We start from the raw sequence: 27,427 nt of genomic DNA, 5'->3' as shown, positions 1-27,427 counted from the left end.
GCCATGCGACTTTATGTAAAGCCAGTACCACTCACGTGCCTCGCCGCTTAGTAGTCGGTGGAAATCGCGTATTATTTCTCTCCAAGTACAACCGTACTGTTCTTTTAAATATTCTAGTCGGAATATAAAATCTTCGACTGGCATGGAATCGCGGTGCCCTTTAAAATCTAGTCCCCATTTTTCTACCTTAATGTCTGGCCTGGACAATTCCCTATCCCTTATTCCTGACACTCCTCGACGTCCGGCAGAAATAGCCGCCAATTCTCCTTCCTCGACTATTTGTGGTTGACGAACTGGTGGTGGGTTGTTGCGCGTGTGGGCTGTTACACTGATCACGTGAGGATTGTTGTTTCTATTGCCGTTACCATTATTTGTATTAACATGCGAAGCTAAATCGAGGGAACGCCTAGAATCGCGAGATTCGATGCTCGAATTGTGTCTTCGACGTTTATTATTTCGACTATGTGCCCTACCATTTCCCCCTGACTGCTCTAACGCTGCCTCCGTATTTGGACCTGCCCTATTTAACTCCGGTAAACTTTCGCGAATTTCTGTCATAATGGCTTGTTTCGCCTCGACCATCAATTCTTTTAGAATTGGTGCTAACTCATCCCTAAGCCCACAAGGGTTGCCTACAGAAGCTCGATTTGGTTCAACAGTGTTGTTAGTAGTAGGTGGTGGAAACTTCAAGTTCGATGGTGGAGCTTGTAATGGTTGCGATTGCTCTTTAGGCGCTTTCGGAATAGTACCGGTGCTCTTGTTTGGCTCTGCTGAAGCGTTATTAGTATTCGCTTGCCTAGTCTCTCCGCCTGCGGCTACGGCTGCGCTACCGCCTCCGAATCGATCAGAAAGATCTATAAAGGTAGTGTCATTGGAGTTCGCCATACTGGCCGATTTTAGTTTATTTAATTGTTTAGTCTTGTATCGGGTGTTATAAGGTTCGAAGCGACCCATGCGATTCGTGTTTTACCCCTATCGCACAGTCTATTTTCAACCTTTGTTTCGCCCAAAAAAAGGTAACTCAATTTCAGATCTGCTTGCAAATTGTTTCAAAAAAAAAAAAAAGATTTTTATATCAAAAAAAATGTATAATTTGAATTCGATCGATTTCAAGAATCTATTTCAACTATTTAATTTAAATTGTTTCCTAAAAGAAAATTATTTATACTTTAAATTCAATTCCAAATGTCATATATATAGGTTTGGGAGGGTTCAGATAACATTCAGGCCTATCAAAAAAAAATTTTTGATGCTAGGAGTCATTGGAGCAAACTCTTGCGTTCCTACGAGGGTGTATGCACTTCAGTATTTCAAAAAAAAATCTATATGTGGATCTGTTCTAAAATTCGCATACATTATGCAACACTAGCTTTATGCAGCTGACCGCTTGAGGTCATAATGTATAATTTCCATAATTACGGAGCAACATATTAACAAAAAAACTTAATAAGGACTTCCCTTTTATCTGAAGCTACAAAAAAAAAGATTGATTGTATTGTAATGAAAGAAGAATAATTTTTAGTAAATTATAAAAGATGCAAATAGTCGGCCACCCTAATGCGGCTATGCCATCTATGGGCTATTGCTAGGGTCTGCCATCTGCTTCCAACGCCTGTCTCGGTGCATTTAAATTTTCGGATCAAACACCCTGAATAAGTCACCGAAACAGGGTGTTGGTCACATACGGCCCGACCCGTTTAATTCGATGATTGCATACGTGAAAGATATGTATATGTATATTTTAAAGATTGAAATATATTTATATGAAATGAGCTTTGCTATTACAAACGCATTAGATGTAGATTTCGCAATTTAAAATTTGCTCATTGGTGGGCGCCAATTTCAATCAGCGGCGCTGCTGTACAATCCTCACGATAACATTTTACTTTATCACCATACATATGTATATGGTATTTAAAAAAAATTTCTTTTGGTTGGCCGCTATACTAAATATAGCGGCCCCCTCTCTATGCTTTCGATTGGGCGCCATATTAATAATAATTGTCACGTACACCTTTTAGGGGTGAATCCGCCCCTTTGCGCAATCAAGGTGGAATGTCCCCCAGCTAGCTCAGGGCGAGAGGTCGGGGCCCTTAACCCTTGTCCACCTTGATGCGGGGCGGATGTCACAATCATCATTAAACTTACATCCGTGCACCTCCCTCGCAGAAAGCCCACCCTGCCTTGGACCGCTCAAATTTCTGCTTGGCAGCGAGTCCCTTTTTCCTCTGCTCCAAATGACCCTACATACTCACCCTAATGCCATCTTCACCCCTCCCCAACCAATTAAATTTAGCAAACCATTTTAATTTCTTCTTTCAGTTCAATTTAGTTCTAACATATTTATTTGAATTTCTTATAACTATACAAGGTAATATAACAGCCTCCGATTCCTAACTAACCACGTATCTTAAATGCGCATTCACTTATTTAAAATGGAATATGTATGCGGTATACGGATATTGTACATTACTCACACTATTTCCACAAAAAAAATGACGCAATACTATGTTATGTAATTATGTTTTCGGAACAAACAATACAAAAAAAAAACGTATCGAATAAGTAAATTATTTAAATATATGTTCAATATGGATTTCAAAAAAACAATAAACTTACACCAGAGGCTCTTTCTTCACCTCTTTTATTTATGTGACAAAAAGTTCGCTCTCGCGATTTTGAACATTATATAATCCTTAGGCCAACAAAAAAAAGAAATATACAACGAATGGTTCAGATATATAAACAGTGTTACCCACAAAAACTTATATGTACGCGTATATAAAGACTGTAAGTATATTTCGGACCTTTCGTCACCAAAGTAAAACCAAACTTTCGTAGGCCCAATTCGAGCAAAATTCTAAGTTATCACGCACCCTAAAGCCTACCTAAAAGAGCTCTTTTACGTTGGTTGAGGGGGAATCGTTCGAACTGGTGTCTTTCCAACCAGGTTGATTTAGGCAAAATTTCTTCGTTTGGTGCTTCCGGTGAGCGATTGGCACTTCTTCATATAGGCAACATTCAATAATATAGGTTCTACATTAATTTACACATAATATATTAGGTAGCACAAAAAAATTAAGACAGAAATATAAATGGCTATTATATCTACATATATGCTATTAATTCGGAAAATTATGTTGGTTGGATATTTCCGGTAGTTATATTCTCGCCAGCACTGTGGCCAGATTCCTACGTGGTGGTTATTGTCCTCGCTTATCGGTTCCTTATTGACGTAAAATCGGTTGATGGTAAAAATTTTAAGACGTGAAATCGGTTGATGGTAAGAATCTTAAGACGTGAAATCGGTTGAAATATCATATGAGATCAGTTAAAAATAATTTGGAAGATCTGTTGAAAATAATTTCCTGGCGCTGGCATGTATCAGGTAACTAGGAATGTTCTTCCCACTGGAGGAACGAAAAATTGATTAGCGCGAATTTATGATGGAGTATCCGCCAATTTGGCGTTCACGCGTTTTGGAACGTCCGTATGTGAAATATAAATTGGCTTCACCCATGCTAGGGTGGCTGTGAACAAAAATGAAAACTATCCCCAACAAAAAAAATTATTTTTACCAGAAAATTATACAAAAGAAAGTTTTTAGAAACAGAAAGTGGGATTTTCACTTGACTATTTTGTGGTGATTGTGGTCACCGAATGTGAACGCCAATTTGACGCAGAAAAAAAAATAACACTTTTTTGTTCTTTTGGAACTTACCAAAACGTTTGTAGTGCGCTCCGGACAGTCTCCTTCGGCTCGATCGTCTCTCGAAGATTACCACGGTAAGTGGCTGGTTATGCCGCATATATGTACAAAAAAAAGGATCAGGCTTTCCTTAGGTGTGTCTCCACTTTCTTGTTCCACCCTATCACAGGATCTTCTCGTGACTTACCGCTGCATTACCATTATTACCACAGATACTTGTCGTAGAAACTTGAGGCTTTTAGCATTACTATTATTGCCCAGATTCCGGAGTAGTTTTCGAAATCTAGGGCCTTTTGGCCAACACTTCGTTAACAAAAAAAAAATTTACGACTTTGTCCTTTTGGACCTTGCGCGCACAGGAAATTTACTTAAATTAAATTTTCACCGATTTCGTTTATTCAACTTTCCCGCCACCACTTTGAACACCCGCACACTACCGCTTTGCTTGCTTTTCAATAATACAATAGTTTTACATGTCCTACAGTAACCCCCTTTTATATCGTTGGAATCGATCTCCGGCACCGTTTTCCTATACCGTTTTGTTTTGTCATCCTTCAGAATCAATCGCAACCATCTACACTCTATATTCATCTCTTTCCTATATTCACCACTCTCGATGGCTAACTGGCAACCCTTGGAAAAGAGCTTTTGCCAATTCCTCTATTGTGAATATACCCCATGTTTGACAGTTCTCTTATTTATTTACCTTTTTTTTTTTTTTATATCGTACGAATTAATGTCCGCGGTATTTTATTAACTATTGAATATTTTAAATAAAAATAGATTTAGTGCGCGAGTGTTTGTTGTGAAAAGGGCAGTGCGGTTTATAGGCCCTACATTGCGCATCTGGGGCGGCTTGGAAGAAGCCACTTTGCCCCTATGGTTCGATGGCGCAGGGATCAACGATATCCACAAATTCTTGGAGTTTTGGAGCAGTAATCGACTGCTGAAAGCGTCCAAAAATATCGGGAAAGGTGTCCAGCGACACTTACATGCCTCAGGCACAATAACATGTAATAAAAAAATTAAAATTTCATTTATAAACATTTGCAGTTGATGTTGCCAACTTTCATGTGGTTGTTGTAACTTTCATGCATTTGTTACCCAACACAAAAAAATTGTGCACTTAGATAAGTGTTACGCTTTCATGCCCTCAATAATTAAAGTGTTTTGTTTTCTTTATTTTTATTTCAGTGTGTATCTTAGGAGGCTCCGGCTTTGAGGCGTAGAGGACGAGATGTTGGGACTTTGGGATGTCGAGTTTACGGGAAGTACACTTGCTTCAAAAAATGAATCTAAGGATTGTTACTTTTGCATACCTTTTTATTTCGTCTTTCTAGGTGCTTTTGCCAATGCCTTGAGAGTTCGGCCGTACCACTCGAGCGGGCCAAGGTACGCCCAACGCGGGGAACACCCACACCCTGACAAGACGTTATGTTTACATTATTGGTTTCCGAAAATGAAACAAAAAGTTGAAAAATTTATACAAAACTGTCTCAAGTGTATTATTTATGCAGAGCCCGTTCGAGTAAATGAACGAAATTTGTTTAATATACCTAAAAAACCTGAACCATTTGACACAATTCATATTGATCATTTTGGTCCTCTCCCTTCAATTCAATCTAAACGGAAACACTTGTTAGTCGTTATTGATGCTTTTACAAAATTCGTTAAACTTTATCCGACAAATTCAACAAGTAGTAAAGAAGTTACTGCTGCTTTAGATAAATATTTTAGTTATTATAGTCGTCCAAGGCGCATTGTAAGCGACAGAGGTACATGTTTTACGTCATTGGATTTTGAAAACTTTTTATTAAAGCGAAACATATTACATACTAAATGTTGGATACAAATACAACCCTGCAAGTTATCATACTATCATATACACACATGAACACTGAACGTTTTTGACAGTTGAAAGAATGTTGGTCGAGAACGCGTCGGTGGCGGCCACCGTGGTGTGATGGTAGCGTGCTCCGCCTATCACACCGTATGCCCTGGGTTCAACTCCCGGGCAAAGCAACATCAAAATTTTAGAAATAAGGTTTTTCAATTAGAAGAAAATTTTTCTAAGCGGGGTCGCCTCTCGGCAGTGTCTGGCAAGCGCTCCGATTGTATTTCTGCCATGAAAAGCTCTCAGTGAAAACTCATCTGCCTTGCAGATGCCGCTCGGAGTCGGCATAAAACATGTAGGTCCCGTCCGGCCAATTTGTAGGGAAAAATCAAGAGGAGCACGACGCAAATTGGAAGAGAAGCTCGGCCTTAGATCTCTTCGGAGGTTATCGCGCCTTACATTTATTTTTTTTTATACTTTTCATTTTTTATAATTATTGTAATTAGTTAACTTAATAAAGTGTGAATTGAATTCTAAATGGTAGAAACACAACATCTGGCGACGAGGTAAAGTTACGTAAGTAATATTCGTTTGCAAAGACAACTCATCAAGCTTTGCAATAATACGAGTACAAAAGCAATGGAGGAACAAATGAAAGCATTTTTCAAGCTAATGCAGCAGCATCGCGAGCAAGAGAGCACATCCATGCAAAACCTGATCAAGCAACTCCTTGGAGGTAACCAATCAGCGGGAAGCGTAAAGCCTCCAGAAAACTCTATAGAATTTCGTATCGAGGCACTGTCCACAAGTATTTCTGAATTTTCTTTCAACCCCGAAGATAACCTCACATTCGACATGTGGTATGCACGATATGAAGATTTATTCGAAGTTGACGCAAGCACGTCAGAACATACCAAATGCGTTAATTTTATTTTGCCGAAACACCCACGAAATCTAACCTTCAAAGAAACCGTGGAAACACTTACCAAATTGTTTAGTCTACAGAAATCTTTGTTCAACATTCGATACCAATGCTTACAGCTAACGAAAGACATGAACATAGATTTTACGACGTATGCAGGTAAAGTAAATAAAGAATGCGAGAAATTTCAGCTCAACAAATTAACATTGGATCAGTTTAAATGCTTAATTTTCATCATGGGTTTAAAGTCCCATGACGATTTCGAAATAAGAACCAAATTGTTGACACGCCTAGATAGTGACGATACTCTTAAGGCTCCATTACTGATACTTAAGCCCCCATTACTGATACTTAGCATAGACTTGACTTGACTTGGCGTAAACTTGGCAACTTAGCCACGATTATACTCCACTTGGCGCATAAAATCTGGCATCATAATCAGCGTTGAAATTTATTTTTAAATAAATGTCAATTTGTATGACAAAATGTCAAAATGAAATGGAAACAAACAAATGGCATCTCAAAATGTAAACGTCACTTAGAACTTACATAGAAAATCAAAATTCAACAGACTTCTAAGTCAAGTTAAGTTTTGAGTAATCAGTAACATGCAATGTTTATTTAACAGAACTGTAAGTGACAGTTCGCAAGCCAAGTCAAGTCTATGCTAAGTATCGGTAATGGAGCCTTTAGCATAGGCTTGACTTGGCTTGCGAACTGTCACTTACAGTTCTGTTAAATTAACATTGCATGTTACTGATTACTCAAAACTTAACTTGACTTAGAAGTCTGTTGAATTTTGATTTTCTATGTAAGTTCTAAGTGACGTTTACATTTTGAGATGCCATTTGTTTGTTTCCATTTCATTTTGACATTTGTCATACAAATTGACATTTATTTAAAAATAAATTTCAACGCTGATTATGATGCCAGATTTTATGCGCCAAGTGGAGTATAATCGTGGCTAAGTTGCCAAGTTTACGCCAAGTCAAGTCAAGTCTATGCTAAGTATCAGTAATGGGGGCTTTACACTCGAAAAGTTATCAGCGGAATGCAAGCGGCTGTTGAACCTAAAAGCAGATACAGCATTAGTTGAAACAAAAAGAGAAGTAACGTCAGTCAACAAAGTGCAAGCGTCCAAGACAAACAACAAGAGGGTCCCAAAATCACCGTGTTGGTTTTGTGGGGGCATGCATTACGCATCTGAATGCTCATTCAGCAAACACAAATGCAAACAGTGCAATCACAAGGGGCACAAGGAAGGCTATTGTGAGTCGGCTAAACCGCTCAAACATCAAAAGCACAAATCGTCAAACTACAAGTACGAGGGAAAGCCTAAGAAAAAAAGTCAAGGCGAAGAGAAAAAAATCACCAGCATATTCGCTACGAAGAAAATCAATGTGAACAATAGAAAATACATTCGCGTACACATAAACGAGTTCCCAATTGATTTGACACAGCGTCAGACATAACAATAATATCGGAAAATATTTTCAAACAGTTTCACGTGAGCAATACAACAAAGCCCAGTAACACAGCTCGTAGCGCAACTGGCAAATTACCATTATCAGCACAATTTACATGTTCAGCAAAATTCAAAAGGAAGAAAACAACTGCAACATGCTATGTCACGCCCGTAAAAAACTTAAACTTTCTAGGTCTAGACTGGATCGCAGCTTTGGAGCTCGACAAGGAGCCAATAAATTCACTTTGCAATAAAGTCATCGATGAAAGTGTTAAAACCAATAACAATATAAAACATCTCAAAAATTTATTTCCATATGTTTTCGACGAGAGTCTTGGGTTGTGTACGAAAGCAAAAGCACATCTGGCTATCAAGCCAAACCAGCAACCGATTTTTCGACCTAAACGACCAGTCGCTTACGCCATACAAGGACTAGTTGAAGCGGAACTCCAACGGCTTCAAGACATAAATGTCATCACACCAGTCAATAATTCAGACTGGGCTGCGCCCATCGTGGTAACCAGGAAAGCAAATGGAAGCGTACGATTATGCGGCGATTTTTCAACAGGGCTTAACAACGCGTTAGAAATGCATCAGTATCCACTACCATTACCGGATGATCTATTCGCACGGTTAGCTAAAGCGAAGGTTTTCAGCCACATCGATCTTTCAGACGCATTTCTACAAGTTGAAGTCGACGATGATTCTAAACATCTACTCACTATAAATACGCATTTAGGACTTTTTCGATACAATCGAATGGTATTCGGTGTTAAATCGTTTCCGACAATATTCCAGCAAATTATGGACAAAATGTTAGCGGGACTGAATGGAGTAGCGGCATACATCGACGACATTTTCGTAGCAGGTGTAAGTCAAGACGATCACGATAGAAAATTACACAATGTATTGAAACGCATACAAGAGTTCGGATTCAAACTTAAGTTCGATAAATGCGAATTTTATGCAAATCAAATAAAATAAATAAATAAATAAATGTAAGGCGCGATAACCTCCGAAGAGATCTAAGGCCGAGCTTCTCTTCCAATTTGCGTCGTGCTCCTCTTGATTTTTCCCTACAAATTGGCCGGACGGGACCTACATGTTTTATGCCGACTCCGAACGGCATCTGCAAGGCAGATGAGTTTTCACTGAGAGCTTTTCATGGCAGAAATACAATCGGAGCGCTTGCCAGACACTGCCGAGGGGCGACCCCGCTTAGAAAAATTTTCTTCTAATTGAAAAATCTTATTTCTAAAATTTTGATGTTGCTTTGCCCGGGAGTTGAACCCAGGGCATACGGTGTGATAGGCGGAGCACGCTACCATCACACCACGGTGGCCGTGGGTTTATTATAAATGAAGAGGGCATACAGCCAGATCCAGCACGCATATCAGCTATAACACAGATGCCCGAACCAAACAATTTATCGGAATTACGATCATTTTTAGGTGCAATCAATTTTTATGGTAAATTTATAAAGCACGTACGTACCTATCGAGGACCTTTAGATAGTCTCCTGAAGGCAAACGTTAAATGGGTATGGACACAAAAACACCGCGACTGTTTTAACCAGCTCAAAAGTATTTTATCTTCGAATCTTTTTTTGACACATTTTGACCCAAAACTGGACATAATTGTGGCGGCAGACGCATCAAACTACGGCCTCGGAGCATGTATCTTACACGAGTATCCCGATGGTTCAGTAAAGGCAATATGCCATGCGTCACGATCGCTAACTGAAGCAGAGAGAGCGTGCAGCCAAATCGAAAAAGAGGGTCTCGCTATAGTTTTTGCGGTCACCAAATTCCATAAAATGATTTTTGGACGCAAATTCAAACTACAGACGGATCACAAACCTTTACTGGCTATCTTCGGTAACAAAAAAGGTATCGCTGTACATCAAGCGAACAGATTGCAGCGATGGGCAATAAAACTATTAGCTTATGACTTCGACATAAGCTACGTATCCACAAACAACTTTGGTCACGCATACGTTTTATCCCGGCTAATGAATAAAAATATTACACCGTCAGAAGATTATGTCATAGCTTCAATCCGCCTGGAAAATGAAGTTCGCCAAATACTTTCAGATTCTATGGCAAAGTTACCCATTACTCATAAAATGGTTTCGTATGAGTCGCTCAAGGACTCAACACTACAAACAGTCATGGATTTTGTAAACGACGGTTGGCCAAATACTATAGAAGGCACGGATGAATTAAAAAAATTTTTTTATCGTAAAGACAATCTCAGCGTGGTTGAAGGATGCCTCATGTTTGGAAACCGTATAGTCGTACCAGCAAAACTGCGAAGGAGAGTGTTGAAACAAATACATAAAGGACACCCAGGCATCGAACGCACAAAATCGGTAGCGAGAAGTTTCGTGTACTGGCCCAATATCGATGATGATATTGTCTCCCTGGTACGAAACTGCAGCAGGTGTGCATCAGCAGCAAAACGACCGACTAAGACACTTCTAAAGGCATGGCCTACTCCTTCAGAAGCTTGGGAACGACTACATGTTGACTACGCAGGTCCATTAGATAATAACTACTTTCTCATCATTGTAGACGCGTACTCAAAGTGGCCTGAGATAATTCAAACAACAAGCATTTCTAGCACCAAAACAATCGAAATGCTGAATGAAGTTTTCTGCAGACTGGGCATACCAAAATGCATCGTTTCGGACAACGGATCGCAATTTGTAAGCACGCAATTTGAAAGATTCCTGGAAACAAATGGAATCGAACATCTTCGATCCAGCCCGTATTATCCTATGTCCAACGGACAAGCGGAGCGATTCGTGGACACCTTTAAAAGAGCGTTAAAGAAATTAAAAGGAGAGGGAAATACAGTCCAAAATTTACAATCATTTCTCCAGGTTTACCGATCGACCCCGAACAAAAACACACCAAACCAGACATCACCAGCTGAGGCTTCATTCGGTCGCAACATACGAATTCCGTTAAACCTGATATTGCCCAGCAATTCCAAACAAGCTGGATCGCAAACAAGCATACAAAAACAAAATATGCAAAAGCAATTTAATAAGAAACATGGTGCTAAACATTCTGATTTTGTATCACAGCAACCGGTTTACGTCACAATACATCATCATAACAAGTTTGAGTGGGAGCCCGCCCAAATCATAGAAAGAGTTGGTACGGTCATGTACAACTTGAGATTGAGCAACGGAAGAGTTATCCGTGCACATGCAAACCAAATCCGCAAACGGGGAAATGAAGATATACCTTCAGAAGAGCCGACGAATAAGTGCTCACTAGCGGAAGCATTTGGGTTATACGAGGAGGAACCACATAAAGATGGTGGTGCAACGGATTCTAACGAAAATGCAGTGAATGCAACAGAAAGGCAAAGGCAACCACTACCTACACCCTCTACTGAGGTCGATTCACTCTCAAGCTTAACACCTCGAAGGACCGGCCGTCTACGTAAACCTGTGCAGAGATACTCACCGAACTGAGAAGCCTCTTAGAAGGAAATCATCACTCAACAGGGGAGGTGTTAGATACAAATACAACCCTGCAAGTTATACTATCATATACACACATGAACACTGAACGTTTTTGACAGTTGAAAGAATGTTGGTCGAGAACGCGTTTTGCACATCTTTTATATCATAACCTTTATACTTTTCATTTTTTATAATTATTGTAATTAGTTAACTTAATAAAGTGTGAATTGAATTCTAAATGGTAAAAACACAACACTAAAGTAGCTACCGCCTCTCCACAAGCAAATGGGCAATTGGAGCGAGTAAATAGAGTTTTGAAAACCATGTTAGGTAAGCTTAGTCATCCACTTAACCATGCAGATTGGTCCAACAAACTTCTCCAAGTGGAATATGCCATTAATAATTCTGTTCACAGTACTACGGGAAATTCTCCTAGTAAACATTTATTCGGCGTAGAACAGAGGGGTGAAATAGTGTATGAGTTTACAGAGTACTTAGATAATAGAATAAATGTTAATGAAACGCGTGATCTGGAACAAATTAGATTAAATGCATCTGAAGCTATTAAGAAATAGCAGGAATATAATTTAAACTATTTCTTAAAAAAAAGTGTGAGGGCAAAAGAATATGAAGTGGGAGATTTTGTAGTCATAAGAAATGTAGATTCGGTTGTGGGAACAAACAAAAAACTCATACCGAGGTTTAAAGGCCCTTACGTAATACATAAGGTTTTAGGAAATGATAGATATGTGGTGCGAGACATAGAAAACTGTCAGTTGACTCAATTACCTTATGATGGTGTTGTTGAAGCTAATAAAATGAGAAAGTGGCTTGGAAATAATAGTAATGGTGTCGTTTCTGCTGAAGAATTAGATGAGTTATGAAATATTAGCTTTTATCGGATTGTTATCTCAATTATAATTAATTGTTTATATATAAGGAATTTTAAAATATGTAAACAATTTTAAAATATTTTTGTTTAAACTTAATTTAGTTCTTAAGATATATGACCGGGGACGGTCTTAAGTCAGGTTGGCCGAGTTGTAAACCACAATATACACTTGAGCATTATCAACTTTTAAATAACTATGTTTGTAATTTATGTGAAATATGTTTTTATATACTTTTCTCTAATATTCATTTTTTGATGTGTAAAAAAAATCATTGAAAATATTTTATAATTAGTAAACAACTTTTAAATAAAAAAATCAAATATTAAATAAGCAAAGAAGAAAGCTTTTTAAACTGAAATATTTTTAGGTTATGGATATGGCGAAAAACCAAAAACTAGTTGGTTGGCTATGGTATGGTTATGGCTTTAGCGTTATGGTATGGCACCATTAATCGATTACATTGATTTCCATAAGTTTGGTTCGGGCAGCTTTTTTATCTGGTTATGGATAAGTCACCATTAACTGGCCCTTAAGTATGAAGTTCTGTTTATATGTACAAACGCAATATCTTGACGCAATATCTCATGAACATGAGAAAATTTGTTTTGACGCGGCCATTATTGCTGATTGACGATGTTTTTGGGTCACTTGGCATCTCCCTTCTGTGGTTCTTTTCTAAAGTCTGGCAGCAACGCCACCATGTGCTTCTTGGACTGTTTTTTTCTAGCAAAATAGCAATTTTGATCGAATTTAATAGAAATGCAGGTAAAATCAGAGAAAAAAGCATTGAAACGCGATTCACCAACAAAAGAAGATGGAGAACCGGAAAATGGTAATGCTCCGCCCGCAAATGCGGCAAAGAAGTCGAAGTTATTGAATGGTGGCAGCGAAGATGTGGCAGTCGAGAAGTCAAGCACAGATAAAATTAACGCCACTATGAATCTATCTATATTTGAACATTTTAAGGAGTTAACAAATAAAGAGGAAGAAAAACGCATGAAAGCTGCGCTACAATTACTACAACAATTGAGCAAATCAAAGGAGGCAGAAAAGGTAAATCAACATAGTTTAATAGCAGCAGTTCAGTCGGTATTGTATGATATTTCCAGCGCCAAAAGGAATTATCATATACGCTCAAACGCCTGGTGCGTGGCTGTGGTGCGGGAACTAACGCATCACGTGCCGGATTTTATACAGGTTTAGTCGCGTTGCTGAAGGCGTTTGGTGAGCAAGATATTACGCTGGAAATAATTTTTGATACCATGCAAAAGGAGTTGCATGTGGGCGGCACCGTGGGAAATAAGGTAAGAGTTTTTTGTAAGTTTGAATGAAGCGCTATTACTTTTCTGTTTTCAGGACGATGCCGATGCAGTCGTGGGCAAGTTACTTGTGTGTTTCGCCTTACAACAGGCTGGTCGTTTGGATAACATGCAGAATAATGAGTATTTGGAGCGCATAACCAACACTATATTGCAAGCTACAAAGCAGCGTACCTATCACGCTTCTCTAGGCTTTGCAGTGCTAATCGAATTTGTGGAAAAGGTATGTATGCCAGGTCGTTGTAGGAAGTTCTTCCCTATCAAAAAAGCTTATCAATTTCGTTTGCGTGTAAAATGTATTATGTTACCACAGAAGCCCATAACACTCATGGTAGAAATGGGTTAAAATGCCTGATGGCCGCCTCGAAAGTAGTTTACCTTAGTAATTTTATATTTGTATTTGTATTTTATTAAATTTTTTCCTAACAACAATTTAACAAAATTATTTTATAGTGCTCATAGCGGAATGATCGTTGCGCCATGATAGTGCTAGTCAGAACAGTGACAGAACAAAGGCGAAAATTCAAAAAATGTTTCAATAACTTAGATAAACAATAGATAATTTGTAAAATAAGACTTAATGGTTACAATAAATTTTAAAGAGCTTAACCGTGGGACGCAGAACAGAACAAAGAATAAAGGGGACATTGCAAGGGTAGGTAGTACAGTAATAATATTAGGTTCTATCCTTTGAGGAAATAGGAGGTGGCAAGAAAAACGGAGAGAAGATCAGTAAAGGGAGTCAGTTGAAGAAGGAGAGGTGAGTCAATTAAAGAACAAGATTATTCTTTTTTGAAATGCAGTGCATTACTTATTTGTCTTATTCTGGCTGGAAGGGAGTTCCAAAGACGGATCGAAGTAACGAAGAATTGGTGTTCAGAAATTAGCATACGGTGTTTAACATGTGCAAGAACCATTGTCCTCGTAAAATGAAGAAGTTGAAGCCTTCGATATAGGTAATAAGGCTCCTTCTTGTAGATTATCTTATGCAAGGTAATAAGTGTTCTAAACTTTAAAGGATTGTCAAAACAAATGTCCAGCAACTTTGCAGAATAACAGGAAACGTGATCAAGTCTATTCAGCCCGTAAACGTATCTAGCAATGTTATTGTAGGCAACGTTAAGCTTCTCTTTACTCACAGCGTCACAGTTAGAAAAAATCGCACAGCCGTAGAGGAGCGTAGGTATTAAGTACGCTTTGGATAAAAGTAGTCGAATATGTAGCGGAGTGAAAAAATGTGTCAACCACAGTGTGCGGAGCATACCGTAACTTTTCCTACGGTTCTAAAGATATGGTCTCTCCAGGACAATGTTTTGTTGAAAACTATGCCAAGATTTCTTGCCGTGTCAACATATTCTATAACAGAATTTTCAAACATAATATTGTTTAAGCCATTTGTAGCTAGCGGCTTTCTACGGATAACAATGCACTTCGACTTTCTAGGATTTAGACATAAACCATTCATGGAAGCCCATACACCTATTTGACTAAGGTCTTGATTCAAGTTACTTATACATAAACTCATACAATCGACAGGACAGCACTTATACAATTGAACATCGTCAGCATAGATGAGGACGTCACAATACTTAAGAACACGAGGCAGGTCATTAATGTATAATACAAACAACAAAGGACCAAGGATTGACCCTTGGGGTACACCACGCGAAACGTCTAACAAGTTTGACTTTCTATTATCTACACATACTGCCTGCGTTCTGCCGTCTAGATAAGATCTGATTAGGTTGGTTGCATGACTGGAAAAATTAAACATGTTTACCAGCTTTTTACATAGTAGGGTATGGGCAACAGAGTCAAAGGCTTTAGAGTGGTCAAGAAGGGTTAGGAAAGCCGTAAAGTTATCATCTATGCGCTCCCGTATATCTTCAACCACAGAAATAAGTGCCGTAGTACAGTTCCTTTTTGGTCTGAAACCGGACTGATGGTCCGTTAAAAGTTTATTTGCATGCACATATGTGGCGATCTGCCCATGTAGGATGCGCTCAACGACCTTCGAAAGAAAAGGCAGTATGGCTATCGGCCCGTACTCTTTGTTTTGTTTGGGAATGGCGACAACTTTAACAGCTTTCCAACATTTTGGAAAGACAGAGGTGGTTAGGATAGATTTTATTAAATAGGTTATATGGGGCCGGATTACGGGTAGAATAATTTTCACAAATTTTGCACATATTCCATCTAAGCCTATAGCGGTGGACTTCACAGAAAGTAAAAGTTCAGCTAAATGAAACTTACAAAAAAAAAAAAAAAAACAAACTGCACTTAAACGTCAATAAATAATTAACGTTACTATACATTTTCTTAAACAGCTTTCTGCAAAGCAATTCGCCACGATCGTTTGGCCTTTGTTGCAAGTTGAGCTGCAAAGTTCATGGCCCAAACAAACACTCCAAACCGTCCATTGCCTAATCGCTGTGCAACGTCGCCATCCCAATATTGTGAATGCGAAATTTTTAAAATCACACTTCGGCAACGCTGATCTTCTATATCCAGAGAGTTTTCCACATTTATATCGCATATTTTGGGAGCACGGCAATATGCAACAATTAACGCACCCTGCTTTTGAAATTTTTGGCTCTTATATTGCGCACAGTGAAAATTTGTCCAACTTCTGGATGCAGCAAATTGATGCTGGATTGGAAACGAGTAATAAATTAAAAGAAATAATCACTTTAAAAGTTGCCACTGATGTTTTCAATAGTTGGCAGCAGCAGTCAACGGAGAAAATAGATCAGAAGCATGCACAAGTAGCAGCATTATTAAGCCCTAATTTTATGCATTTGCTGGTGGAAGGACTAAAACAACAAAAACAAAAGAAAGATGAAACAATGAAGGCATTCTACGATGACTTCTTTGAAGCTCTGGTTAATTGTTGCACCACACAGCTAAAGGGCGATGATAAGCAATTAGTTGCCGTAATACGTTCCCTAATATTACCACCAGGCCTATTTAGTATTGAGAAATATACTAGCACACGTGTTGTACATCAGCTGGTAAATGTTTTGGGCGCTAAGGGTGTTAAAAAAATATATAAAATATATCATAGCATATTTCTTGGAACACATCCAAAGAATGTGGAAAATGCAAGCGAAAAGTGGCTAAATTTTGAACGCATGAATGCTGGTTACATGCTGCAGAAACTGATTTCACACAAGGCAGTGCGCCAAGAACACGATTGGCGTCAGCAACAGCTGCGTTTCTTACTGACTTGTGGAATATGCCATGTGACCGATGCTGGGGAAGTATGTAAAAAAGAAGCAGCGTCGTCGTTTAGCAATGATTTTGGAGAGCAATGTAAAAATATGTTTTTTACAAGCATGCAGAGTAGCCTTGTCGATTTGCAGCAGGAAAAGTTATTGCTTCTGAGTTTGGCGCAATACTGCAATGAGTGCATTGAGCGGAAGCATGCAGCCAAATATTTTCGCATCACGCACTTTAACGAATCGTTGCATAAATACTGGCAGCAAATGTATGACGCTGTGAATGCTGATGGTAACAGTGATCAGAAGAAGGAAAAATCGAAGTCAAGAAAGGTGACTAAGGGAGATAATAAATTGGAATTGGTTTTTCAAGTTTTGCTGCTCAATATGGGTCTACAATTGTTCCGTGAACCAGAAATGGCTGGACCAGCTATAGAGGATTTGCTGAAGTGTATGCAGCGGTTTAAAGAGAAGCAGCTTAAAATAAAGAAAAAGTCAAAGGATGCGAAAACTGGCGCCAAGGTAGGTTTCAGAGAAATTACTATGTGTTTTTTGTTATGACTCCAAAAATACTAACGATGCTGAGTTTTCGCGGTTAATATGAGTTGGCTATTTCTGCTGACATTTTCGAAAGACATTCTCTCACTTTGTTATCCATATTTTCGGGTATTCAGATATACAATTAAAGTTTATAAATTACGGATGTCCGGTTGATATTTAGATGTATTTTACACGTCTTTTTATGTATTTTCGGATTCCCGAGCAGTCTTTTTGGCTTACTATTGTAGATTTTTCTTAGTAACCGGCGAAATAGAAATCTTAATAGCCTTCCGCTTTAAATATTCGTGACAGCAGTTCGATTTATTTAATACCAATTTGAAAATGATTATCATACAAATTCGAAACGAACCATCCTTTTTTCAAATATATATTCGTATTATCTACAACTGGGTTCCTTATTCCCGATTGAACAAAATGGTTGGTTTATATTAAGTGTTCCTCATTTTCAGGACGAGGAGCCGGAATGGATTGAAGTCGTTGTGGATTTATTTCTCCATTTGATATCACAAAATGCAGGCGCATTGCGGAATATTGTACATGCGCTATTCCCTCACCTGTGTGACAGTCTGAATCTGAGCGCAGTACATCAAATTTTAGCTGTGTTGAACATGAAGGACGGCCATAATCCGCTTAGTGCGCATGGTGAAGAAAGCGATGAAGATACTGATGCTGAAGAGGATGATGCAGAGAGTGAAGTGGATGGAAGCAAAAATAAAAAGTCAATCGAAAAATGTGTAAATGGCAAGTGTGAGGTCAAAGCCGAGGGCGATGGGAGTGGAGAAGAAGATGAAGATGATGGTGAGGCAGAAGAAGATGATGAGGACGATGAAGACGAGGATGACGAGGACGAAGATGATGATGATGACGAAGTTACTGCTGCCGACAAGCTACGCAACGCTGTCTCTCAAGCTCTTATGACACATGGTGGTATGCCACCTCCAGGGGCAGACGATAATGATGATATGGCCTCAATCGATTTGAATGATATAACTGAAGAGCAAGGACGCAAGCTGGATGAAGCACTCGCTGATGCATTCAAAGTTATGCGCAAGAATGGCGGAGGCGATAAAGCTGTAAAGAAATCAAAAAGCTATCGCGCCAAAACCACAACAGTAATGCATTTTCGCATACGCGTGCTGGATCTACTCGAAATCTATCTGCAGCATCAACAGCCGCAATTACTAATACTAATTGAAATTATGTTGGCACTCTATAATATGCTGCCTTATTGTGTTGGCGATGAGCTGAAACCTTTGCAAATCAAAGTTGAAAAGGTTCTGCAAAAACTGACCGCTTTGAAGTGCGATGTAGCTGGCGTACAAGAGAGTGACGTGGTGTCTTTCATACGCCTAATTGTCGAAGAAAAATCGCCAACTGCCGTCTTTGGGCCAATGAATAAATTACGCAATAAATGCATTGTATTTCTGGTGAAGAGTTCGAACAAAATTGCAGCGGAAAAAGGTACCGATAGTGTTCAAGTGCAAGGCCTGTGCCAAGAGTATCTTGAGGAGTTTGTAAACTCGCGTAATCCCATCGTTAACACTACACTGCTATCCGAACTATTCCGTCTGCGTTGGTCAGGTGTTTGGAGCTTAGCTGTGGCGCTAGCCGCAGATGGACTCAACATGGAAATACGCTCCTTCCGTCGCATACAAATTTATGAGATACTGAAAGTTCTCTACAAAAATCACGATTTGCATCGTTTGGATGTTGGGAGCGCTAAACAGCACTTGAAAAAAATTGAAAGTGCGCTCGGTAACCATATTAAAGCACTAGCTACAAATACCACGGCAGAAGTTTCACCCAAAGAGTACACAGTTTTACTCCATCTACTGATACAAGCACAACAAACGCATCAACGATTACAAGTGAAATCAGCGCTCGCCACCGCGGAGATCGCACAAGCTGTACAAAGTTTACGCGCCGATACAACGCAACTTTATCAGCGCTACTGTTCTGCCTACGAACTGATAGCTGGACACGATAAAGACAAGAAAAAGTCGAAAGGCAAAAAGTTAGGTGAAGGGTTAGCAGAGGCAGAAGCTCTAAAAGAGCAGAGCAGCAAACTTGGAAGTAAAATGTCGGATGCCGTGGAACATGACGTCGCTCACGAGCCGCAGAAAAAACGCAAGACTTCTAAGGATAAAACCCTACGCAAGTTGAAGAAACAAAAGAAGGAACAACGTTTACAAGCCGCTTCAGCTGGATTAAATGGCGGATTTGCCTATGTGCGACCAGCGTCACCTGGCGGAGGAGAATCGGCTGATGAGGAGGAAAAAGCGGATGCATAGTGTATTCTAGCGTTAGTTTTTAGTCACTCGTTAAATGTAAAAAATGTTGAAATGTACATTTTGAAAAATACTTTTATAATATAAGTAAAACGAAAAATACGCAAAATTTAATAGTAAAGTTATTATGGAGATTAAAGGCGTGTTATTAGGAGTCATACGTATATACTTAATAACATCGTCTGCCGTGCCCTGTCGTTAAACACTACAATACACCCACCATACCATGTTGTGCAGTGTTGATGAAAGCAAGATCTAGGCAGTACTTTGGGCGGAAGAATTTTCTTTTTGGTACGGCCGCCGTGGTGTGATGGTAGCGTGCTCCGCCTATCACACCGAAGATCCTAAGTTCACGCCCCGACAAAGCAACATCAAAATTTTAGAAACAAGGGTTTTCAATTAGAAAAAAAATTTTCTAAGCGGGGTCGCCCCTCGGCAGTGTTTGGCAAGCACTCCGAGTGTATTTCTGCCATGAAAAGCTCTCAGTGAAAACTCATCTGCCTTGCAGATCCCGTTCGGAGTCGGCCTAAAATAAGTAAGCCTCGTCCCGCCAATTTGTAGGAAAAATTAAAAGAAGCACGACGCAGATTGGAAGAGAAGCTCAGCCTTAAATCTCCTCGGAGGTAATTTGTTTTTTTTTTTGTTTACTGTTGATGGCGTGACAAGCGACCGTAGATTGTGTATAGATTAACGGCTATATTAACATGAGGTACAAGAGGGTCTAAGAACAATCATGCATAGAAAGCTTTTTGATTGAATCAAATAGGGTACAATCCCGGGATTTCTGAATGAAAAAATGGCTCAGGATTTGGGGTCGGGATCCCCGGGACTCCTTAGCGCTTAAGCGTGCATACATCTTGATAAGGTAATTCAAAACTTATAAGAAAATTGTATTACATTGGCATCACCATTTATCATTAAAAACTATCGCTCAAACGTGGCATCAGCAACAGCCGCTGTCATTTTGAATTGTTTACTTTCTTTGCGCGCTGCCCACGCGTTTACTTATTTGCAAAAATTTGCCTGCGAAGGAAAGAACAAATTTCTATACTAAAATTTACTTCAATTTAAAAAATGGTTGTTTGCAATAATTTACGTAAGTTCAGCGCTGTGGCCATCGGTACTGGAGCCGGATTAGCCGTTTACTATTACCAGCGTCTGCGTGAACTCGACAACACCGTGCAGAACTCGTGGACTAACTCAAATCGTCCCATAAGTGAAGCCGCTATTTGGGACTCAGACTGGGATTGTCGTGATCCCAGTAGCATTGTACGTCCGTTGAAAAATGATACACCACAAGAGCAAAATCGTTATAATAGTGAATTGGAGAAAATGAGCGTAAAAGCCACGCGTCACGTAGTGCTTGTGCGACATGGGCAGTACTTAGATGTGGGCGAACATGATAAGGATCATCATTTGACTGAATTGGGACGTTTACAAGCTAAATACACAGGACAACGTTTGCATGCGTTGGGTATTAAATGGGATAAAATTATTGTGTCTACTATGACACGCGCCCAGGAGACTTCGGAGCTCTTGCTTAAAGAAATCGAATATGATCCCGAGAAGGTAAAACATTGTAATTATTTGCGTGAAGGTGCACCCATACCGCCACAACCGCCAGTAAGTCACTGGCGTGTCGAGAAGTCGGTGAGTTTATTTGAATTTAGTTTTTATTTGTAAGCTAAAACAAAGTTTGTTGTTATTTTACATACAGCAGTTCTTTCGTGATGGTGCTCGCATTGAAGCCGCATTTCGGCGCTATTTTCATCGTGCCCGTCCAGAGCAGGAGCATGATTCATACACACTCATCATTGGGCATGCAAATGTTATAAGATATTTTGTATGCCGAGCATTGCAGATTCCGCCTGAAGCATGGCTGCGCATGAATATCAATCATGGTTCTATTACCTGGCTTACCATAAACCCATCGGGCAATGTGAGCATTAAACATTTGGGTGAAAGTGGATATATGCCAGCTAAATGCCTTTCCAATCGTATACCGCGTGAAATTAAAAATGTAGTTTAAGTGACGCAAGTACTCAGAATAAGGTTAAAACACTATATATGAAAAGCAGGCGAATGCTATATAAAATTGAAATTATTGTAGAAAAAGTTATAAAGATAATTTTTATGAAAACAGTTTATTACCGAAAATAACATATAGCCCTTGTTACACTTGAAATTTTAGTAGAGATCTGTTGAACATTTCACTGTTTGTAATGCTGCCATAACAAAGAAAACCAACTGTTATTGCCATCAAATAGTTAACTATTTTAATGTTGAATTTTAAAACACTTAATAAAATAATTAAATAAGTAATACAATGTTAAATTATTTTAATGTTTAAACACTTAATGAGTTTATTGAAAAGTTTCGTTGTAATATACACAACAACAACAATAGGCATAAACGCGTATTCATGCCATAACATAGATTATAAAATACATGGTATTATATGTTAAGCCAATTTCCAATATTGAAAATGAAATGAAAGTATTTAAAATATAATTTATTAGTTTTATTGTTATTTGTGTTAGTCACGTCACACATTGTAATACAGCTACCAGCAGAAAGTTTGCTTCTGTGAAAGAAGGTTTTAGAGAAGATACTCAACCCCAAGTCAGGTTTTTTTTTTAGAATCTTTTGCATTTATATTTGTACTCGTTTCGGCAGCCTTAATCTGTTTTAGCAACAGCCGTAGAACCTCTACCTTCAGCCAAACACCCAGTGATAATTTTGATTATTGTGTAACTCGGATTGTATAAAATGGGTGAAACAAAGGTATGGACCTGTCAGATTGTTGTTCAACTGACCTTGACCTTCTGCAAGTTCAGTTAAATCTTCCTTCTTGTAGCAATAAGAAGACTCGCCGAAAGTGTTGGGGATATTTATGTTGTTGTTGTAGCAGTGGGGGATATTTATTGATGCTGTTACTCCTTTGCCGGATATTGATGCGGTGCGGTTAAACCTTCTTGGTTATCCAAACCCCTCCTTCCCACAGGAACTTGGTGCCGCCAAAATCTCATCAACTAAATAAACAGGATTAGCCACGGTTAAGTGAGGTAGCAAATTGATTGGCTAGATAAGCTATACATTGTGCTGGCAACCCCTTCAAAGGGTATAGCTACAACACCCCTTCAGTTCCAGTTGCGCCTTCTTGCTTATGTTTGGCTTTCCGCAGAGCTGCGCCTTCGTCTTTCTCATGCTTTGCATTTTCATTATCTGAATATCTGATATGAATATCTTTAGCCCAAATACTAGTTTTGAAGCTTGATAATGATCTACATTTATATGAGCATGCAGCCGCAATTGTACAGAGCCGTAACAAAATCCCCAAATTCCCTCGCTGCCAGCACTTGGAGCATAAACAAAGAAATGTTCATAGCTACTTAAAAGGCAAAAGAGTTGCTGAGCTTACAAGAAACGAACAGGATGAAGCTACAGGTCTAACCCCAGCGGGATCTGGTGGCGGTGCAGATCGAGGCAAAGGTGAATGGAGACAACACCAGCATTGTGCTGGCCGCAGCCTACTTCCCGGGGGACGACAGCACAGTCCCTCCAGTTAACGTGCAGAAGCTAGTGGAGCACTGCAGAAGAGCGAAACTTCCGTTGATCATAGGAAGCGATGCTAACTCCCACAACACGGAGTGGGGCAGCAATGATACCAACCAAAGGGGTGAGTGTTTACTAGAATATATAGTCAGCAACGATTTGAATATATATAACGTCGGGAGCAAACCGACGTTTGTCACGAGAGTCAGGGCAGAAGTCCTAGATATAACACTTGGCAACAACCTAACTGAGAATATGATCTCGAAATGGAGAGTCTCGGAAGAACCCTCCCTATCGGACGCTACCTATACCGGAACGGTGGAGGAGCGAGCGAGGGCCCTGCTACACACGCATTTTCCGGGTGCCTCTCCGCAAGTACCGGAACCTGTGTTCCCCAGAATGAAACCAACCCCATCAGACTGGCAACTGGCAAACTCCCTCTTCAGTGAGGCCAGAGTCAGATGGGCAGTGGAATCCTTTGAGAAATACAAATCTCCGGGGGTGGATGGCATCTACCCGGTGCGAATGCAGCAAGGGACACAGATTATCCCACATCTGGTCAGGATCATGAGAGATAGCCTGGCACTGGGATACATACCCATGATGTGGAGAAGAGCAAAAGTGGTTTTCATACCAAAAGTAGGAAAAAAGGACTATTCGCAGGCAAAGTCCTTCAGACCAATAAGTCTAACTTCCTTTGTCTTGAAGGCAATGGAAAAGATATTGGACTAAGAAATCAGGTCGAACGCCCTCAAGAGCTGGCCCTTACATCATAGCCAGCTTGCGTACAGAGCGGATAGGTCCACGGACACAGCTCTGTACCAATTAACATCTGAAATACAGAGGGCGTTGAAACAGAGGAAACAGTAATTTGCGCTTTCCTTGACATTGAGGGTGCCTTTGACAACGCAGCTTATGAAAGCGTAAACATAGCACTGCAGAGAAGAGGAATTCAGATGCCTATCCAGAGATGGATTGACAATCTACTCCGCACAAGAATCGCTGAAGTCCATGTAGGCAACAGCGCAGTAAAGGTTAATACCACGAGGGGGTGCCCTCAAGGAGGTGTTCTATCACCCCTTCTGTGGAGCCTAGTGGTGGACGAACTCCTGCAAAAGCTATCTGACAGTGGCATAAGATGCCAGGGATATGCTGACGACATCGTCATAATTGCAAGGGGTAAGTTCGAGAGTACGCTCTGTGACATAATACAGAGATCATTGAATATTACGAAGGTATGGTGTGCCAGTGTGGGGCTTAACATCAACCCATCTAAAACGACCATCATCCCTTTCACCAGAAGAAGGGCCCTACCAGCCCTGAGAGCAATTACAATAGATGGCGTGGCACTAGAACATGGAACCGCGGTGAAATACTTGGGGGTCACTTTTGACACCAAGCTCCTATGGAAACAGCACTTCCACTCCATGAGAGCTAAGGCCACAAGGTCCATCATGATATGCAAACGTCTAGCAGGCAAATCATGGGGCTGTAGCCCGCATGTGCTAAGATGGATGTATACCATGATAGTAAAACCTATGATAACATACGGTTCGATAGCCTGGGCATCGAAAACAACTCGGGCGACGACGAGGCAAGCGCTGTCAAAACTTCAGCGACTGGCATGTGTATGCATCACGGGAGCTATGCGCACATGCCCTACAGCAGCGCTGGAGGCTATCCTCGATCTGACCCCGCTGCATATATCAATAGAGCAGTCAGCCAAGCGAACCCTCCTGAATATTGCTAAGGAGGGCTCGGGCATAGGTAAAGTTATATCGTCCCGAAACATGGAGGAATTGAGAGAGAAGATCCCAATCTCTCAACTCCCGAGGGATGATATCCTCAGGCAGATAGTCTATGAGAGAAGGTACAAAGTAGAATTGGGAGACAAGGGTACGTGGGAGGAAAGCAGAATTGTGTACATTCATCAGCTAAATAGAATAGTATGGTACACAGATTGCTCGAAGACGCCAGAGGGGATTGGATCTGGAGTCATTGGACCCAGAGCCAAGATATCGACGCTTCTGGGAGCACACCCGAGCATTTTTCAAGCGGAAGTATTCGCTATAAGCCAGTGTGCTGACCTGAACCTTCAGCGCGAATACTCCAACGAGACAATTGCCATACTCAGTGACAGTCAGGCCGCCCTCAAGGCGATCTCGGCGTCTGAAATAAAATCAGCACTAGTACTTGAGTGCGTTGAAAAGCTAAATCAACTAGGAGCACACAACAAACTGTTGTTGGCCTGGGTTCCTGGCCACAGGGGAGTGGAGGGAAATGAGCAAGCGGACAGCCTGGCAAGGGAGGCAGCAACGACACGACCTATTGGTCCTGAGCCGTTCCTGCCAGTAGGCCCGCAGGAAATCAGACGGCATCTACTATTAGAAGAAAGGGAAAAGAGGGAAGAACACTGGCGCAATATGCCAAGCTTAAGGCAATCTAAGTAACTGCTGGGGGGCGAAATATAACCTGAGGATCCTAACAGCTATTCTTACAGGACACTGCATACTGAACAGCCACATGCAGAAGCTGGGCATACTATCGAACAACACATGCCGATTTTGTGATCGATCAGCGGAGACGGCGGAACATATACTCCTGGAATGTGACGCAATCTCAAGACGTAGGGCTAAGTTTTTGGGCTCAACATGGCCAGAGCACTCTCACATCAAATCCCTCAAGCCAGGTGAACTGCTAGGGTTCGTCAGAGAAGTCGGCTTGGATGAGGTGCTGTGAAGCAGTTGAGGGCACAATAGACCAATGGTCGCAGTGCGATCCTCAATTAATTATCTATCTATCTATCTAACCCCAGCGGGTTAGGGGCTTAGAATATACCCAAGACAGCAATGCCTGTCGTAAGAGGCGATTAAACTACTAACTTGATTCAAGGGGGTTTGCGCAATTTATAGCTTTTCCAACCCAATTGTCAACCTCACCTATCCGTGGCGAATCCTGTTTCTTTAGTTCCTCCTGGATCTAATGGTTGGGAGGGCGGTATGGCCTAGAAGGTTCCATGTGGTCATACTAAATCGTTCCCGAGATGGTCGGGCTATTACCTTAATGGTGCTGGTTACCGGAACGTACCGGACCAATACTCCCCATAACCTTCGGGGAGTGTCCTTGTCGCTACAACAACAACAATAACAACAGGCCTGTCAAAACACCGCGCTCACAACTGCCATGGAATGACTTTTTATCATGCTATAACATCATCTTCGTAATTAGGTGGGAAAAACTCCACATAAAGAGCACAAAAGAATTCAGCTGTTTGAACCAGAAGACCGTAAAAAATCTCTCAGCCCCATCCACAAAGAGTCGTCGCTGCCTTATAAATAGCGGAGATTCGCGTAAGAGCAAAGCAGACTTCTCAGGCATATGCCCGTATCTCTAGAAGAATTCCCATCTAAATAATGCACGCCATTCTACGCATCCCGTCTGCAGACCTAATGGCCAGAAACATCGTATTAGCAACTGCAACAAGGCTTAAGTCCTCGGGGCACCTTGAGTACAGGCAATATGGCCATAGCAGTATAGCGCCATCTAATATCGAACAAACGGAATATATGGTCCCGTACCTGAGCTTTGAAAGAGATCTTGGGGCCACAATTGAGCCAGGGTTGGTGCCAGGGTGCAGAAAATACTAAACATGTGTATACGGATGGTTCCAAATTATAGAATGGGTGAGGTCTGCTGTTTACTGCATTAATCCAGAATAAGTAGAGTAAGGAGTGTGCAACACTCACAGAAGGTACAAAAGACGTCCCAATGTGATTGGGAGAAATTAAAAAACACAGGATCTGCATATGATCCATCAAGCAGGAAAGGTGTGGACAAAAGCGCGGGTATGCACAATTTCTAAGATCATGTGATTAGACTGACAAAGTGGTGCATATCTCTGAAGAGAGAAGACTTAAGGCTCACGATGGGCATACTGTCTTCTGGCGTCACATGTTTATAAGCTAGGTCTCGTCAGTAACAGTAGGTGTATGAAGTGAGAGCTACAGGAAGAAACAGTTGAGCACGTTCTGTGTCTGTGTCTTGCCGGCAGATTTGCCAGATCTCGAGGCAGCAATTAAGCTAGGTCCTAGAAAATGTCTAATATTTGCCAAGAGGACGGAGTTATTATATAACACAAGTCCTGGTACCTGATTAGGTTTCTGCCGTTTGGTCGTGAAACGACTG

At 40.5% G+C, this 27,427-nt stretch overlaps 2 protein-coding genes across 3 annotated transcripts in view; both read left to right on the top strand.

Moving 5' to 3' along the window:
• Positions 1-19,796, top strand: part of Mybbp1A (MYB binding protein 1a) — a 168,411-nt gene extending 148,615 nt beyond the window's left edge. Inside the window, exons 2-6 of the mRNA XM_067780762.1 lie at positions 13,059-13,354; positions 13,411-13,605; positions 13,658-13,843; positions 15,948-17,360; positions 17,849-19,796. Of these exons, the coding sequence (XP_067636863.1) occupies positions 13,059-13,354; positions 13,411-13,605; positions 13,658-13,843; positions 15,948-17,360; positions 17,849-19,690 (3,932 nt within the window). The 3' untranslated portion in view covers positions 19,691-19,796. The remainder of the gene's footprint in view (positions 1-13,058; positions 13,355-13,410; positions 13,606-13,657; positions 13,844-15,947; positions 17,361-17,848) is intronic.
• Positions 19,797-20,638: 842 nt separating this feature from the next.
• Pgam5 (Phosphoglycerate mutase 5) lies at positions 20,639-22,198 on the top strand. 2 transcript variants are annotated; one of them, XM_067780768.1, is made up of 2 exons: positions 20,639-21,337; positions 21,408-22,198. In XM_067780768.1, exons 1-2 carry the CDS (start codon positions 20,762-20,764, stop codon positions 21,714-21,716), a joined length of 885 nt encoding a protein of 294 aa, XP_067636869.1. In that variant the 5' UTR covers positions 20,639-20,761; the 3' UTR covers positions 21,717-22,198. The 2 variants fall into 2 exon arrangements, with proteins under 2 accessions (XP_067636869.1, XP_067636868.1); XM_067780767.1 differs by having other exon boundaries at positions 20,643-21,337; positions 21,405-22,198.
• The last annotated feature ends 5,229 nt before the right edge of the window (positions 22,199-27,427 follow it).

This window comes from Eurosta solidaginis, chromosome 4 (genome assembly GCF_040869045.1).
Source record: "Eurosta solidaginis isolate ZX-2024a chromosome 4, ASM4086904v1, whole genome shotgun sequence".
Lineage (NCBI taxonomy): Eukaryota > Metazoa > Arthropoda > Insecta > Diptera > Tephritidae > Eurosta > Eurosta solidaginis.
The sequence above is the reverse complement of the archived record's forward strand: the minus strand, read 5'-3'. Positions and strand labels throughout refer to the sequence as shown.